This window comes from Chiloscyllium plagiosum, unplaced genomic scaffold (assembly GCF_037043375.1).
Source record: "Chiloscyllium plagiosum isolate Xiang-an unplaced genomic scaffold, Cpla_swu_hap1 HiC_scaffold_1, whole genome shotgun sequence".
Taxonomy (NCBI): domain Eukaryota; kingdom Metazoa; phylum Chordata; class Chondrichthyes; order Orectolobiformes; family Hemiscylliidae; genus Chiloscyllium; species Chiloscyllium plagiosum.
Window position 1 is genome coordinate 39553221 of NW_028270139.1, and position 15144 is coordinate 39568364.

A 15144-nucleotide genomic window follows, 5' to 3' on the forward strand; every position below is an offset into this window, starting at 1 on the left:
AGTTCTGTTGCCACATTACCAAAAGGATGTGGATGCTTTGCAGAGGGTGCAGAGGAGGTTCACCAGGATGTTGCCTGGTTTGGAGGGCACTAGCTATGAGGAGGGGTTGAGTAGATTAGGATTATTTCCATTAGAAAGACAGAGGTTGAGGGGGGGACCTGATTGAGGTCTACAAAATCATGAGAGGTATAGACAGAGTGGATAGCAAGAAGTTTTTCCCCCCAGACTGGGGGACGCAGTTACTATGGGTCACGAGTTCAAGGAGAGAAGGGAAAAGTTTCGGGGTGATATGCGTGGAAAGTTCTTTAAACAGAGGGGTGGTATGTTCCTGGAACGCGTTGGCAGTGGAGGTGGTCGAGGCGGGCACAATAGCATCATTTAAGATGTATCTAAACAGTTACAGGAATGGGCAGGGAGCCAAGGGATACAGACCCGGAGAAAATAGGCGGCAGGTTTAGATAGAGGATCTGGATCGGCGCAGGCTTGGAGGGCCGCAGGGCCTGTTCCCATGCTGTAATTTTCTTTGTTCTTCCAAATCTACCAGCTCAACAAGCGAATTTACAACCCGATACTAACATACCCTCGAATATTACTTTGCAATAATGCAAACCTCTCAATCAGACCTCTCTTATTATCACACTTGTAGGACATGCTTTTGCACTGAATTCAGACTTTTAGCTTATGCTTGCTTAGACATGGTTTCCTGATGTAGACACTGTCATTAAGATGAATGGTTGAATAGACACACTGTTGCTTGCACTGTTTGTGCAGATGCCTGAGCCCCTTGAAGGGATACCTTACTCAGGAAGCTTTCTAAACACGAGTTTCCATATAAAAAGAATTAAAAGCCTGTGGACAGCTGAAAGTTTAAATGAACGTTCGCAGTTATTTCACTGCTGACCGCATATCCTGGTGTCCATACCTCTAAGCATTTTATTTATAACAAACTGATTTATAATCAACAACAAAAAAAATCAATTACATCAGTCTGGCACAAGTGCTTGATCGAGGTTGCCTAGTTTGAGAATTTGTCCAAGTTCAAGGTTAGAAGGTTTGCTGGTTTCCAAATTAAACACTAATTGTCTAAACCCACTAACCTTAAAAATTAGGAAACTATTTAGAACTGGAACTCAACATAAACATGATTTTTTTTCAATAAAGGGATGAAATTGTGACTTTTCCAAAACAATGTTCCAGGTGCTACTGCAGCAGGACAAGTAATAGCTCTGACTATTACAATTAGGTTTTAAATTTCTTTGCATTGTAATTTGCTAAACACGAGTGTTGATAGCATGCAGTGAGGGAAACTGGTCACCAGGAATCAGGAAAGCATTGTATATATTAGCAAATGTAAGAATTTTTTTTTTAGTTTTTTTTTTAAAAAAAAGCTTTTTTATCTTTTAAAAGTCAAATTCAGAGGGACTTGTGTGAAACTGTACAAGGAACCCAAAGTTAGCATGCAGGTACAGTAAACAATTAGGAAGGTCAGTGTCATGTTGGTTTTAACTTCAAGGAGACTAGAACACACAAGAACGACACAATCTCAATCTAAAGAGCACACTGAGAGTATTGTGCATTGTTTCGGTCTCCCTATGGAAGAATATTCTTGCATACAAAGTCTTATAAAATATAATCGCTCCTCCCTAATTGCCATTGAGAAGGTGGTGGTGGCTGTCTCCTAGGAGAGGTTAAATAGGCTGGGGCTGTTTTCCCTGAAGTGTCGGAGGTAGAGGGGTGACCTTTGAGGTTTATAAAATAGAGAGGGGCATGGATAGGGTAAATAGACAAGGTCTTATCCCCAGGGTAGGGGAGTTCCAAACTAGAGAGAATAGGTTAAAAGAAGGTGAGAGGGGACAAATTTGAAAGGGACCTAAATGGCAACCTTTTCACCCACAGGTTGGTGTGTGTATGGAATGAGGTTCACTTCCAATTACAACATTTAAAAAGTCACCTGGATGGGTAGATGAATAGGAAAGGTTTAGAGAGATAGAGGCCAAATGCTGGCAATTGAGACTAGGTTAAGAAAAGGATATCTGGTCAGCATGGATGAGTTGGACCAAAGGGTCTGTTTCTGTGCTGTGCATCTCTATGGCTCTGACACTATGGCCTGCTGTAAGAAAGGGAGTTATAGGTCTTTGCTGCAGCAACATTCTGGATGGCATGTGGCTTCAAGAAAAACAATATTGCAGCATCTTCTGCCTTGCTGGGTGGTAGAAATCACCAAGTCACAAATGTTTGCTGCACATTGTGGAGATGGTACACACTGTCGTCACTGCATATCGCTGGTGAACAGTGAATACTGAAGGTGGTGGATGGAGTGCTACATAAGCAGGCTGCTACGTCTTTGATGGTGTCAAATTTCTTGAGTGTTGGAGCTGCATTCATTCAGGCAAGTGAGGAGCATCCCATTCCACTCCTGACTTGTGGAAAGTTGAGAAGCTTTTGAGGACAAGGAGGAAAGATAGTCACTGCTAAAACCCAAGCCTACAAGCTGATGTTATAGCCGCAGCATTTATATGGTAGTGGAGTTCAGCTCCTGGACTACAATAACTCCAGGATGTTACTAGTTGGATTTTCAACAATGACAGATGGTTAGCTTCTTCCTGGTTGAAGATAGTCATTGCCTAACAGCTGTGTGTCATGGATGGAACTGGCCTCGATCAGCCAAGAATTGCTACACCAAGGACACCGACTAGTTCAGTATCTATGAAATGGTGCTGAACAATGTGTAGTCATCAACAGCATCCCCAGTTCCATCCTTATGATGGAGGCAAAGAGACTGATGAAGCAGCTGAAGAAAGTTAGGTCAATGAAACTACCCTGACAAACTCTGAGCCAGGACACTCAGGTTCAAGTCCCGGCTGGTGATATTCAATACCACCTCTGAACAGGCTGATCAGAAATAGTTACTCTGATGAATTTCAGCAGCGATAACCTGGGACTGAAATGATATTCCTACAATAGCAGATATTGTTTTGAGCGAGGTGTGACTTCAATCAATCGAGAGTTTCTCCCCTAATGTCCAAGGACTTCTAATTTGTGAACCTTCTTTAATACTAATCCTAGTCAAATGCTAACAAAAACAAAGATTGCTGGGGTTCTGTGAACCTTCTTCAGAAATCCAAAATGCTGACTTTGCTTTGTCTCCACAGATGCTGTCAAACCTGCTGCACCTCTCCACATTTACTTTCATGTTCCTTTTTTGTTGCTCTCACTACCTCTTGTATCTAGTTTTGCTCTTTGCCATTTCTTTCCGTGTTCCCTGAACTGTTTCATTTGCTGCAAGAAGTTACTGAACCCAATACAAAAAGAGCTGAAATGATAAGGTCACTGACATCCATTATACCCTTACCCAAGCTCATGAGATCAATATGCCACATCAGGCTTGATAAATTCCACTGTTAGCAGTTTTCACTGTTCAAACAAAAGTATTCAACAGAAATTTATGGAAAAACAGGGATGATGTAAACATTAAATAGAATTCATTGCACTATAACTGTTTAATGTTTAAACGGGGTACTGACAGTGACAGTTCTCACCATTCAAATAACATTGAGGATGCCTAGCCAAGTTAATGTTTAATGGTCAAATGGAAAAAACCTAAAAGCCTGCTCAAAAGGTTAATCTCATATTGTAAAAGAGGTTTATCAAATTACCAAAACAATTAAAAACAGAAAAGGCACTTCATAGACACTTAGTTCATCATATATAAAACACCAATTAGTCAAAGCTAAATGGGTCTGGGTGGGTTGCTCTTCAGAGGGTCAGTGTGGGCATGTTCCCCACAAGTAGATAGATAATTTAATCTAAACTAAAAACAGCTAATGGAAGAAGAGTATTGCAAATGCATTTCTCAATTCAATAAAATCAGAGCGTTTCCCCAAGTTATATTTCCCAAGTGGAACGTCAGTACAAGGAATAATTTCTGTACTTGGCCTACCCTTGAAAAGCAGGAGTGTACAGAAATATTTGCATTACCTCCAAATCCTGAAGCAGCTGTTGTGGTGGTGGTTCCGAAACCAAAACTGGGCTGTGCCGTGGTTTTGGCACCAAAAGAACCAAAAGAAAATCCAGTGGTTCCTAAAAAGAACAGATTTATCACTAAGGATGGCACAGGTTTTATTGTTGTGCACTTTAATTGTTGTTTATGGGTGTGTCACCAGAGACTTGGCAATACTGGAGATTTGATCATAATGGATTAAATAAATATTCACTCATCACACAACGGATGGCACGGAGAATTATTTTCACCCATGTGATCCAAATTACGTAGAACACAGACTGTTGGAGCAAATGATTTCCTAATTGTCCTCAAGGTGAAAAGCAAAAAGCTTTTCATTTCAAACCCAAGCTTGATCACGTGGCATCGAATTGCTAGCCCCGTGTTAACAGGTGTAAGAAGAGCTTCACCAACACAATTAAATAAAATTCTCTTTCAGATGTTGTGAATTCCCAGCAGATTGTGCATTCGATTTAAACTCAACATGTGGTTCAAGACCAGGCCTCCGGAACAGGCTTGTACACATCTATCAAGCTCTGAGCAGAAGATACTCTTTCTTCACAACAGTGCTGCTGTAAGCTGAAAATTGATCTTTTGCATGAACTCGTCACTTAGGAACAGGAGGTGGCCATTGGGCCTCTCAGACTCTCTGCCATTCATGAAGTTAATGATTGCTCCATTATTGTGCACCTCTACAACCTTTCATCCCCTTGCTTGGCAAGAATCTGCCTACCTCTGGATTAAAAATATTCACAGACTCTGCCTCCTATGCTCTTGGAGGGAAATTTTCTAAATATTTACGGCTGAGAAAAAATTCTTCTCATCTCTCCCTTAACCACGCGACTTTTCTTTTTAAAAGAACAGTGCACCCTAGTTCTGGATTCATGCCACCAACGAAAATACCTATTTCATGTCCACCCTGTCAAGATCACTCAGCATCTTTGTATCAGGAGGCAGTCACACTTATGGTGGGGGGGGTCGCATGATTTGATCAGTGTTCAAGGTCAAGAGTAGATGACTCCAGGTAAGGAGAACTGGAGGGAAAACATGTCTCAAACGCAAGATTCCTTCAGCTTGTCTGGGTGAAAACGGGGCTGCGTGGTGGAGGATGAAGCCATTTAAATGGGAAGAGAAGAAAGGAACATAATGGCAGTTGGTGACACTATACGGAGGGAAGTTGAAAATGTTCTCTACAATAAAAAACAACGCAAGTCCAGATGGTTGTGCTGTCTGCCCAGTGGAAAAGTTCAAGTCATTTGCTCAGGACCCGCAGTGCAATATCTTCATGAAGGGAGAAATCATGCCTGACAAATTTACTAGAATTCTTTGAGGTAATAACAAGATAGATAAATTGGAAACAGTGGATGTAACATATTGGATTTTCAGAAGGCATTTGATGAAGTACTACATGTTAGACTGCTTAAGATAAGGACCCATGCTGTTGAAGGTAATATGGTTTTTTTTTTAAAGCATGCTTAGAGGATTAGCTAACAAATAGAAGATAGAATTGAGGGACTGTTGTGGTGCAGTGGTAGAGACCCTTGCTCTGAACCAGGATGGCAGGTTCAAGACCTACTTCTGAACAGGTTGATTAGAAAATACCTAGAAGGGAAGAGATGGGATTTGGGGTCATTTTCAAGATGGCCTTTTGGAACTAGTGGAGTGCCACAAGGATCAGGCTGGGACCACAGTTATTTACAATAATATTAATGACATGGATGTGAAAAATGAAGATAGGTGGAATGGCGAGTGGCGAGGATGACTGCACAAAATTTATGGACAGGCATGGAGCAGCAAAAATTCTGCAGTTCGATCACAGTGCAGGAAAATGTCAGGTACATTTTGATACTTTGGCAGGAAAAGTGGTGAAGCTGAATATTGTTTAAATAGAGAAAGACAGCAGAATAATACAGAACAGAAGGATCTAGGAGACCTCACTCATGAATCACAAAATACTAGCATCCAAGTTCAGCGACTAATAGGAAAAACCAATGGAATGTTGACTAATTCAAAGGGAATGTAGCATAAAAGGAAGGTAGGATATGCTGAAACTGCACAAAGCACTAGTCAGAGCACAGCTGGAATACTGTGAAGAGTTTTGGACCCTTTATCTTAGGAAAGATATACTAGTACTGTAGGCAGTCCAGACAAGGTTCATTATGCTGATACCAGGTATGGAGGGACTATCTATTGGAGGAGAGGTCGAGTAAGTTGGAATTTAGAAAAATGACAGGCGACCTTAGGAGACACGACAGGGTTGATGCGGAAAGATGCTTTCCCCTTGTGTGAGTCTCAGACCACAGGGCATAATCTCAGAAGGAGGGGTCACTTATTTCTGACAGATGAGGAGGAATTTCTTCTCAAAATGAATCTGTAGAATTCTTTACCACAGAGTTGGGTCATTAAACACATTCAAGGCAGAGATAGATTCCCTTACTGGTTTCTCAGGTTACTGGGAAAAGGCAGGGAAGTGGGATTTAGCATTATCAGATCAGCCTTGATCTCACTGAATAGCAGAGTGGTCCCAATGGGCTGAATGACCTACCTCAGCTCTTACATCTTAGTCTTACAACAGAGGGAGACTCCAGTCATCCTGGTTCATGTAGGTATCAGAAAAGGAGGTTCTTGTATGAAGAATTAAAAATTGGATCCTGAAAGGATTTCTGGCCTAATACTTGAACCATGTGCTAACTGACGCAGGGTAAATCAGATTAGGTATTTTTAAAACACCCTGCCCAGGGATTATCTCTCTCTGAATCAGGTGGGACTTGAACCAGAGTTAGGGACACCAGAGATGAATGCATGGCTCAAAGATTGGTATGGGAGAATTTGGTCACAGTTTAGGGAACATTGACGCCAGTAACATGGAAAGCAGGATCTATACTGTCAGGACAGTCTCCACCTGAACCATGCTAGGACTGGCTTTCTTACAAGTCGCATATCTAGGGAAGTAGACAGGCTTTTAAGTTAAATATTGGGGTCAAAGAATCAAACCTGGGAAGGTGAGATAAATCAACTAGTACAGCCAAGGCCAAAAGAAAGTAATATGAGTAATTATAAACATACTGTGGGAGGAAGGGACAGAGACTATAATCCAAGGGTAAACCATAAAAATATGGTCAGAAGATACAGAAATAATAAAAGGTTAAAGACTGTATCTGAAAATATGTGGCTTCTGAAACAAATTAGATGTATTGAGAATGGAAAAGAAATAAATAAGTACGACTCAGGAGTCACTGCAAAGGCACAGCTGCAGGATGACATGGATTGCAACCTGAATCTTGAAGGATTCATCACATTTAGGAAGGACACAGTAATAGCAAAAGGCGGAGTTTTGCAAATGTTAATTAATGATAGCAGCACATAGAAGGGGATGACCTAACTTTATGATATTAGGATGTGGAAACATTTGGGTAGAGATGGAAGTTAATAAAAGCAAAAGATCACCTCTGGGAGACATACATAGGCCTCCTAATAGAAACCAAACAGTAGCTTAGAGCACAAACGAATAAATAATGTGATCGAGAGAGCAGCAAGAGGACCACAATGGCAGCTGCTACTTAGAATGTTTAAGCCCAGAATTTCAGCTCATGGCCCACTTGGAATTCTGAACCCCAATTAGGGAAACTCTGCTCTAGCAAATACAAGCAGCATCCCAAAAAAAAAGTGACAAATCAGGAAACTAAAGTGAAGAAGAAACACAAGAAAATTACAATTACCGAGGAGACACAGAGTAAATTTCTGGAGCTGTGGTTTGACAAATGCCCTACTACTAAGGACTTGACCCCAGGGTCTCAAAAGAAATGGCTAGTGAAATAGTTGATGTGGTGGTTTCAATTTTCTGAAATCCTTCTGATTCAGGGAAATTCCAGTCAGAGAGTATGACAGCAAACGTAGCTCTTTCATTCCAGAAGGAAACGAGAGAGAAAGCAGAAAACTATAGGCCATTTAGCTTGACATCGGTCATAGAGGAAATGTTAGAAGCTAATATTAAGGTACAGCAGAGCACTTATAAAATTTCAAGGTAAGGTAAGGGGTTTAAAGTAAAGGAACCCCAAGGGGGAAGTGGCCATAACAGAACAAACTGACCCTGCAGATTGAGAAGAAGGAGAAGCTGGAAAGATTTAGTTGTATTACAATTGAGTAAAGGTAACTACAATTGAGGGAGGAGCTGGAAAGATTTGATTAGAAGGGGAGCCTGACAGAGAAGATAGTGCAGCAATAATGGCAAGATTTCTAGGAGTAATTCAGCAAGTGTAGTGAAGGCAGGCTCAATTATGGCATTTAAGATGGCATTAGATTAATAAAGTAGGAACATTGTGCTGGGTCACAGCCAGATGGCAGGAGATTGGCACTAACTCTCATGTTCAGACAGCTGTTGGAGATATAATCAGCCCAGTGGCCTTCCTCTGCCCCATAACGATTCCATTTTTAAGTATATTCAAATTAATAAATTGCTGGCCCAGATGAAATACGTCTAGGCTGCTCAGAATAGCAAGGGAGTAAATGAGGTTCTGACAATTTGTCAACTCTGTCTGGTGACAGCTGTGCTGGCGAACTGGGGCCAAACATTGTAACGTTGTTTAAAAAAAAAAGGATAAGTTGGAATGAGTAACAGCAGTTTTGAAGTTCGGCAAGTTATGGTCTCGTTTGTTTCCAATACTAATTTTCATTTCGAAAAAGGTGAATAATCAAGGACAGTCAACATGGATTTGTTAAGGGAAGATCATGACTGTCTAAACTGCTTGAAATTTTTTGATAATCTAATGAGGATAGTAGATGAGGCAAGTACATTTGGATTTAATCTGTTTGGATTTCAGTAAGGCACTTGACAAGGTCCCACATGGTAAATTTGTCAGGTAATTAAGTGCCAACAGTTACCATGGCACAGTGGTAACGTCCCTACCAGAGCCGAGAGACCCAGGTTCAACCTCCCACCAGCTTTGCAGATGTGTCATAATTTCTAATAGATTGATGAGGAAAGGTCTCCAAGGGAAAGTGGCAAGTTGCATCCAAGTGGCAGGCAGCAATGCTAATGAAGACATAATTAACTGAAAGGATGTTTCAAATAGGATTTGTCAGGTGTCAGGTCTGGGTTCCTTACTGCTCAAAGGATAAATCACTGACACAGAATTAAAGGTACAAGTCATGTAGTTGATAATGAGGACAGACGCTGTAGTCTGCATGGATACTCAAGACTGGTCTGTAGTGCCAGTGCTGAAAATGTGTTGCTGGAAAAGCGCAGCAGGTCAGGCAGCATCCAAGGAACAGGAGAATCGACGTTTCGGGCATAAGCCCTTCTTCAGGAGTGCCAGTGCCACTGCCACTGCACCATCTCTGAACCAGAAGATCTGGGTTTGGGCCATGCCCCAGAGGTGTGTCACAGTTCAAAAATGCTGAGAACTAACAGTGCTGATGGGCAGAAAAAGTGGCAACTTTAATTCAACCTGGTGATGTTCAAGGTATGTAATTTTAGAAGACAAACAACATGTGAGTAGTTGGACACTGAGAAATGTACAGGATTACAGATATACAGACACCTGTTGATATTAGTTTGCTGTAGATCTGCAGTTGACCAATATAACTTCAGTAAGAAAACCCCCATTTGGCCACTTGAGCTTCCTTCACCATTTAATAGAATCATGGTTGATCTGATGATAACCTTAAATCCTCATTCTCATCCATCCCTGATAAACTTTCACCACCTTAACAAGAATTTATTCATCCATCTTAAAAATATTCAAAGACTCAAGAGCCAATGGGCAAAAAGTGGCAGATGGAGTTCAATCTGGATAAATGCGAGGTATTGCTTTTTGGTACAAGGGTAGGGCTTATACAATTATTGGTTGGACCTTGGGTGGTGTTGTAGAACAGAGGGATCTGGTGGGGGGGGCAGGTACATAATTACTTGATGTGTGCATCACATATAGACAGTGTGGTTAAAAAGGCATTTAGCAAACTTGCCTTTATTGCTTCGTCCTTTGACTATAAGAATTGGGAAGCAGGTTGAGGTTGTACAGGACACTGGTGAGGCCTCTTCTGGAATACTGTATACAGTTCTGGTCACCCAATTAGAGGAAGGATATTATTAAGCTGGAGGGGATTCAGAAGAGATGTACCAGGATGTTGTGGATATGGACGGTTTGGGTTATAAAGAAAGGCTGAATAAGCTGGGACTTTTTTTCACTGGAGTATAGGAGGTTGAGAGGCAACCTTTTAGAAGTTTATAAAATAATAAGGGGTATAGGTAGAGTTACTGGTTGTTCTCTTTTCCCTACGATGGGGGATTTCAAGACATGGGGACATATTTTTAAAGTGAGAGGAAAGAGATTTTAAAAAGACATGGGGGTAAAGTTTTTTTTTTTACACAGAGTGGTTTGCTTGTGGAATGGACTTCCTGAGGAAGTGGTGGATGCAGATACAATTACAATGTTTAAAAGACATTTGCTTAAGTACATGAATAGGGAAGGGTCGGAGGGATATGGACCAGGAGCAGGCAGGTGGGACCAGTTTAGTTTGCGATTATGCTCAGCATGGACTCGTTGGTCTGAAGGGTCTGTTTCCAAAGCATATGTTTACAGAAAGAGAGTTCCGAAGCCTTACAATCCTCGGAATTATCTTGCCGTCACTTTTTTAAAAAAAAATGGGTGACTCCTTATTTTTAAACAGTGAACCCGAGTTCTTGCTTTCACTGTAAAAGGAAACACTGTCTCCACATCTACGTTGTTGAGACTTCTCATCTATGTTTCAATCAAGTTACCTTTTACTCTTATAAAACTCAGCAACATAATCCAATCCTGCACAACCTTTCCTCAGAACATAACCTCTCCATTACAGTATTAGTCTGTAAACCATCTCTCAAATGCTTTTAACATGTTTACATCCTTCTATGAATATGGAAACTAATTTTGTCCACAGAACTCCAGATGTGGTTTTATCAGTGGCCTGTATAACTGGAAGCATAATTTTCCTACTTACTTTATTCAACTCATCTCGTAATAATCATGAACGTTCTATTAGTTATCAAACATAATAGAATATCCTTTATATATGTGCTGTACCTGCCTTTTGCGATTCTTACATTAGAACACCCAAATAAAACCATAGGTGTAGAAATTAGGCCATTCAGCTCATCAAGTCTGCTCCGCCATTCAATCACGGCTGATAAGCTTCTCAACCCCATTGTCCCACCTTCTCCCATAACCCTTGATAACTCTGTAGTAATTATCCTCAATGACATGGCCTCCACAGCCTTCTGTGGCAGTGAATTCCTTAAATTCACTGCTCTCTGGCTGAAGAAGTTTCTCCTTATCTCCCTACAAAGGTCTTCCCTTTACTCGAAGGCTGGGATCTCAGGTCCTGGTCTTCCCTCCCAATGGAAAGATCTTCCCAACATCCACTCTGTCCAGGCCATTCAGTATTCTAAGTTTCAAATAGATTCCCCCCTCATCTTTCCAAACTCCATCAAGTGTAGACCCAGAGTCCTCAAACGTTTCTCATATGTTAAGCTTTTCATTCCTGGGATCATTCTTGTGAAGCTCCTCTGAAGATGCTCCAGGCCCAGTACATCCTTCCTGAGATAAGGTGCCCAAAACTACACACAATACTCCAAATGTGGTCTGACCAGAGTCAGATAGATCCTCAGAAGTACATCTCTGCTTTTATATTCAAGCCCGCACAAATTAAATGCCAACATTGCATTTGCCTTCCTAACTACTGACTCAAACTGCAAGTTTACCTTGAGAGAATCGTGGCCTGAAACTCCAAAGTCTCTTTGCACTTCAGATTTCTGAATTTTCTCCCCATTTAGAAAATTGTCCATGCCTCTATTCTTCCTACCAAAGTGCATAACCTCTCTGCATCTCAGTGCTCCACTTTCACCATTTTCATAACATGCTTCTTTAATCTTTCTGCCAAAATGGACAATTTTACATTTTTTCAAATTAAACTCCATTTGCCATATCTTTGTCCACTCACTCAATCTATAACATTTTCACCTCCTTATGTCCTATTCACAATTTAACATCCTACTTATCAGCATCATAAGCAAATCTGTCAATATTCTATTCCTTTATCCAGATCATTTATTTAAATTGCAAACAGTGGAGGTTCCAGCAACGATGCCTGCAATACACCACTTATTACATTTTGTCAACCTGAAAAACAGCCATTTCCACACCACCCTCCCCCGCCTAAAGGTAGCCAGCGTACTGTATCCTGTGAGCCAGCCAATTGTCTGTCCAAGCCCATATACTGCCCCCCTACACAGTAAGCTTTCTCTTATAATCATTTACATGGCACTCTATCATGTGCTTTCTGGAAATCGAAGTACAGAACATCCCCTTTATTCAGAACATGTTACCACTTCAGAGAACTTCAGATTAGTTAAACATAATTTTCTCTTCCCGTAACAATCTGCATGATTACCAAAAGACAAAAGCAGCTTTATACCATTCAGATCAAGTCTGCCCTGCCATTCAAATCAGGGCTTATATATTTCTCAACCCCATTCTCTTGCCTTCTTCCCATAAGCCTTGATCCCCTTACGATCAGAACCTCTGTCTTAAATACACCCAATTATTTGGTCACCAAAGCCTTCTCCAGCACTCAGTTCCACAGATTAACCATCCTCCAGCTGACAAAATTCCTCTTAATCTCAGTAATAAAGGGCAATCCCTTCACTCTGAGGCTATGCTGTCAGGTCTAGTCTCTTCTGTCTAGTGGAAACATCTTCTCCACGTTCACCCTATCCAGGTCTCTCAGTACCCTTAAAAAGTTTTAAAACAGATCTCTCTCACCCTTCAAAACCCTATCAAGTACAGGCCTAGAGTCCTCAACTGCTCCTCAAATGACAAGCCCTTCTTCCCTAAATCATTCTTTTAAACCTCCTCTAGAACCCCTCCAACGCCAGCACATCCTTCCTTAGATTACAATTAAGAATCACACAACACCGGGTTAGAGTCCAACAGGTTTATTTGGAGCGCTGCTTCTTCATCAGATGGTGACAGCGCTCCAAAAGCTAGTGCCTCCAATTCAACCTGTTGGGCTATAACCTGGTGTTGTGCGATTTTTAGCTTTGTACACCCCAGTCCAACACTAATATCTCTGAATGTGTAATGTGAAAAATTTGTGGTCCCAGCACTGACCCCTGCACAGCTCCACTAGTCATCAACTGTCATCCTGAAAAAGACCCTTTATCCTCACACTCTGCCAGTCAGCTAATCCTTGATCCATGTCTGTACCTTGCTCCTAACACCATGGGTTCATATTTTATTTAACAGCCATAGGGCTTGTTAAAGGATTTCCAAGTTTCCAAACAGATGACATCCACTGGCTCTCTTTTGTATAACTTATCAAACTTGTTCACGAAAATGGCCCCAGGAATGAAAAGCTTAACATGTAAGAAACGTTTGAGGACCCTGGGTCTGTACTCAAAGACGTTTAGAAGGATGAGAGGGGATTGAAATGAAACTTGCAGAATCTTGACTGGCCTGAACAGAGTGGATGTTAGGAAGCTGTTTCCACTGGTAGAAGAGACTAGGACCTGAGGGCACAGACTTAGATAAAAGGGAAGATGTTTTAGGACAGAGATGAGGAGAAATTTCTTCAGCCAGAGAGTAGTGAATCTATGTAATTCATTGAAAGGTTGCAGAGGCCAGGTCATTGAGTATATTCAAGACCAAGATAGATCAGCTCTTGAGTATGAAGGGGATCAAGGGTTACGGGGAGAAGGCAAGAGAATGGGGATGAGAAACTTATAAGCCATGATTGAATGGCAGAGCAGATTGAATAAGTTGAATGGTCTAATTTCTGCTCCTGTGCCTTATTACCTCAAGAGAATTGTAATAGATTTGTCAGACATTACCTTCACCCAACCCACCCCCCATTTAGCACCATTTATTTTTTTTCATCATCCATCCCCTCAAACTTCTCCACATTGAAATTCATTTTCCATGCTTCCAGTGACTCCACAGATTTATCAATGTCCTTTTGAAGTTGCCATACTGTTTATACTCAGTTTCAATACATCCCCAAGTTTTCTACGAGCAGCGCCTGACCTCCCTTTGCAGCCTTGTTACCCCAATGTCCTGTACAGTGTGCGGATGCTCCCCATCCCCTCCGGTCAGGCTGCAGCCCTCACGCGGTGCTATTGTTCCCAGATCCGGGCCACATTCGAAATCCCGGCAACTCCGCGCGCAGCCCACGCGCCGCCGGGGCAGGTGGCCGGAGGAACAACACTGAGGCGGCAGCCACTTCCTGCGGCTTAAGCCCAAATGCGATGTCCGCCCCTCCGGCTCGCAAACTCACCGGAGCTCCCACCGCCCAAACTGAACGCCATAGTGCAGCGCGCCGGTCCCTCACGGCATTCTGACCCGGGTGGAGTGCAAGCATCCCCATTTAAACGTTCCGCCGGTCATGTTGCACCCGGAACATTTTGATCAGGTCACTAAAGTTGCTGATGGGATTCGAAAGGGTTGCAGTGAAGCAGCAAGCGAAGACCTTGCATCCGCACAGCCATTGCTTCCTCCGACATTACTGATGCGTAGGAGTGGGAGATGTTGTCACAAAGAAGTCTGGCGTGAGGCGTTTGTATATCTACAACAAGCTTCAGGAGAAAGCCACGCGGATTTACACTTCCGTTGGAAGCAATGGACAGTTACTTCAAAATATATCAGAAGTCTTTTGATTTTTATTTACAGAATGGTGAAAGAATAAAAATGCAACCTTCGGCAACTAATCCATTCAGAGCACAGTCAAGTAGATCTGGCCTCCCTGTTTCAACAAACGCTGCCTCACAGCACCAGGGTCCCACGTTCGATTCCAGCCTCAGGCGACTGACTGTGTGGAGTTTGCACGTTCTCCCCGTGTCTGCGTGGGTTTCCTCCGGGGGCTCCGGTTTCCTCCCACAGTCCAAAGATGTGCAAGTTGGGTGAATTAGTGATGCTAAATTGCCCAGTGTTCAGGGATGTGTAGGTTGGGTGCAGTAGTCAGAGGAAATGTAGACGAAAAGGGTCGGGGAATGGGTCCGGCTAGGTTACTCCTCGGAGGGTCAGTTTGGACGTTGGGCCAAATGGCCCGATTCCTCACTGTAGGGATTCTTGGATTCCGTCAAACTAATGGCAAGCATCTTCTGAAACATCACC

At 42.1% G+C, this 15144-nt stretch overlaps 1 protein-coding gene across 6 annotated transcripts in view; it reads right to left on the reverse strand.

The window, feature by feature from the left end:
• Window positions 1-14416, reverse strand: part of nup54 (nucleoporin 54) — a 67770-nt gene extending 53354 nt beyond the window's left edge. The window contains exons 1-2 of one of the 6 annotated variants that reach the window (XM_043695633.2): window positions 14309-14358; window positions 3979-4080 (exon numbers count right to left, since the gene is read on the reverse strand). In XM_043695633.2, the coding sequence (XP_043551568.2) occupies window positions 3979-4080; window positions 14309-14339 (133 nt within the window). In that variant the 5' untranslated portion in view covers window positions 14340-14358. Of the gene's footprint in view, window positions 1-3978; window positions 4081-14308 lie in introns of all 6 variants that reach the window. The other 5 variants (XM_043695649.2, XM_043695653.2, XM_043695642.2 and 2 more) reach the window with 5 other exon arrangements.
• Between the last annotated feature and the right edge of the window lie 728 nt (window positions 14417-15144).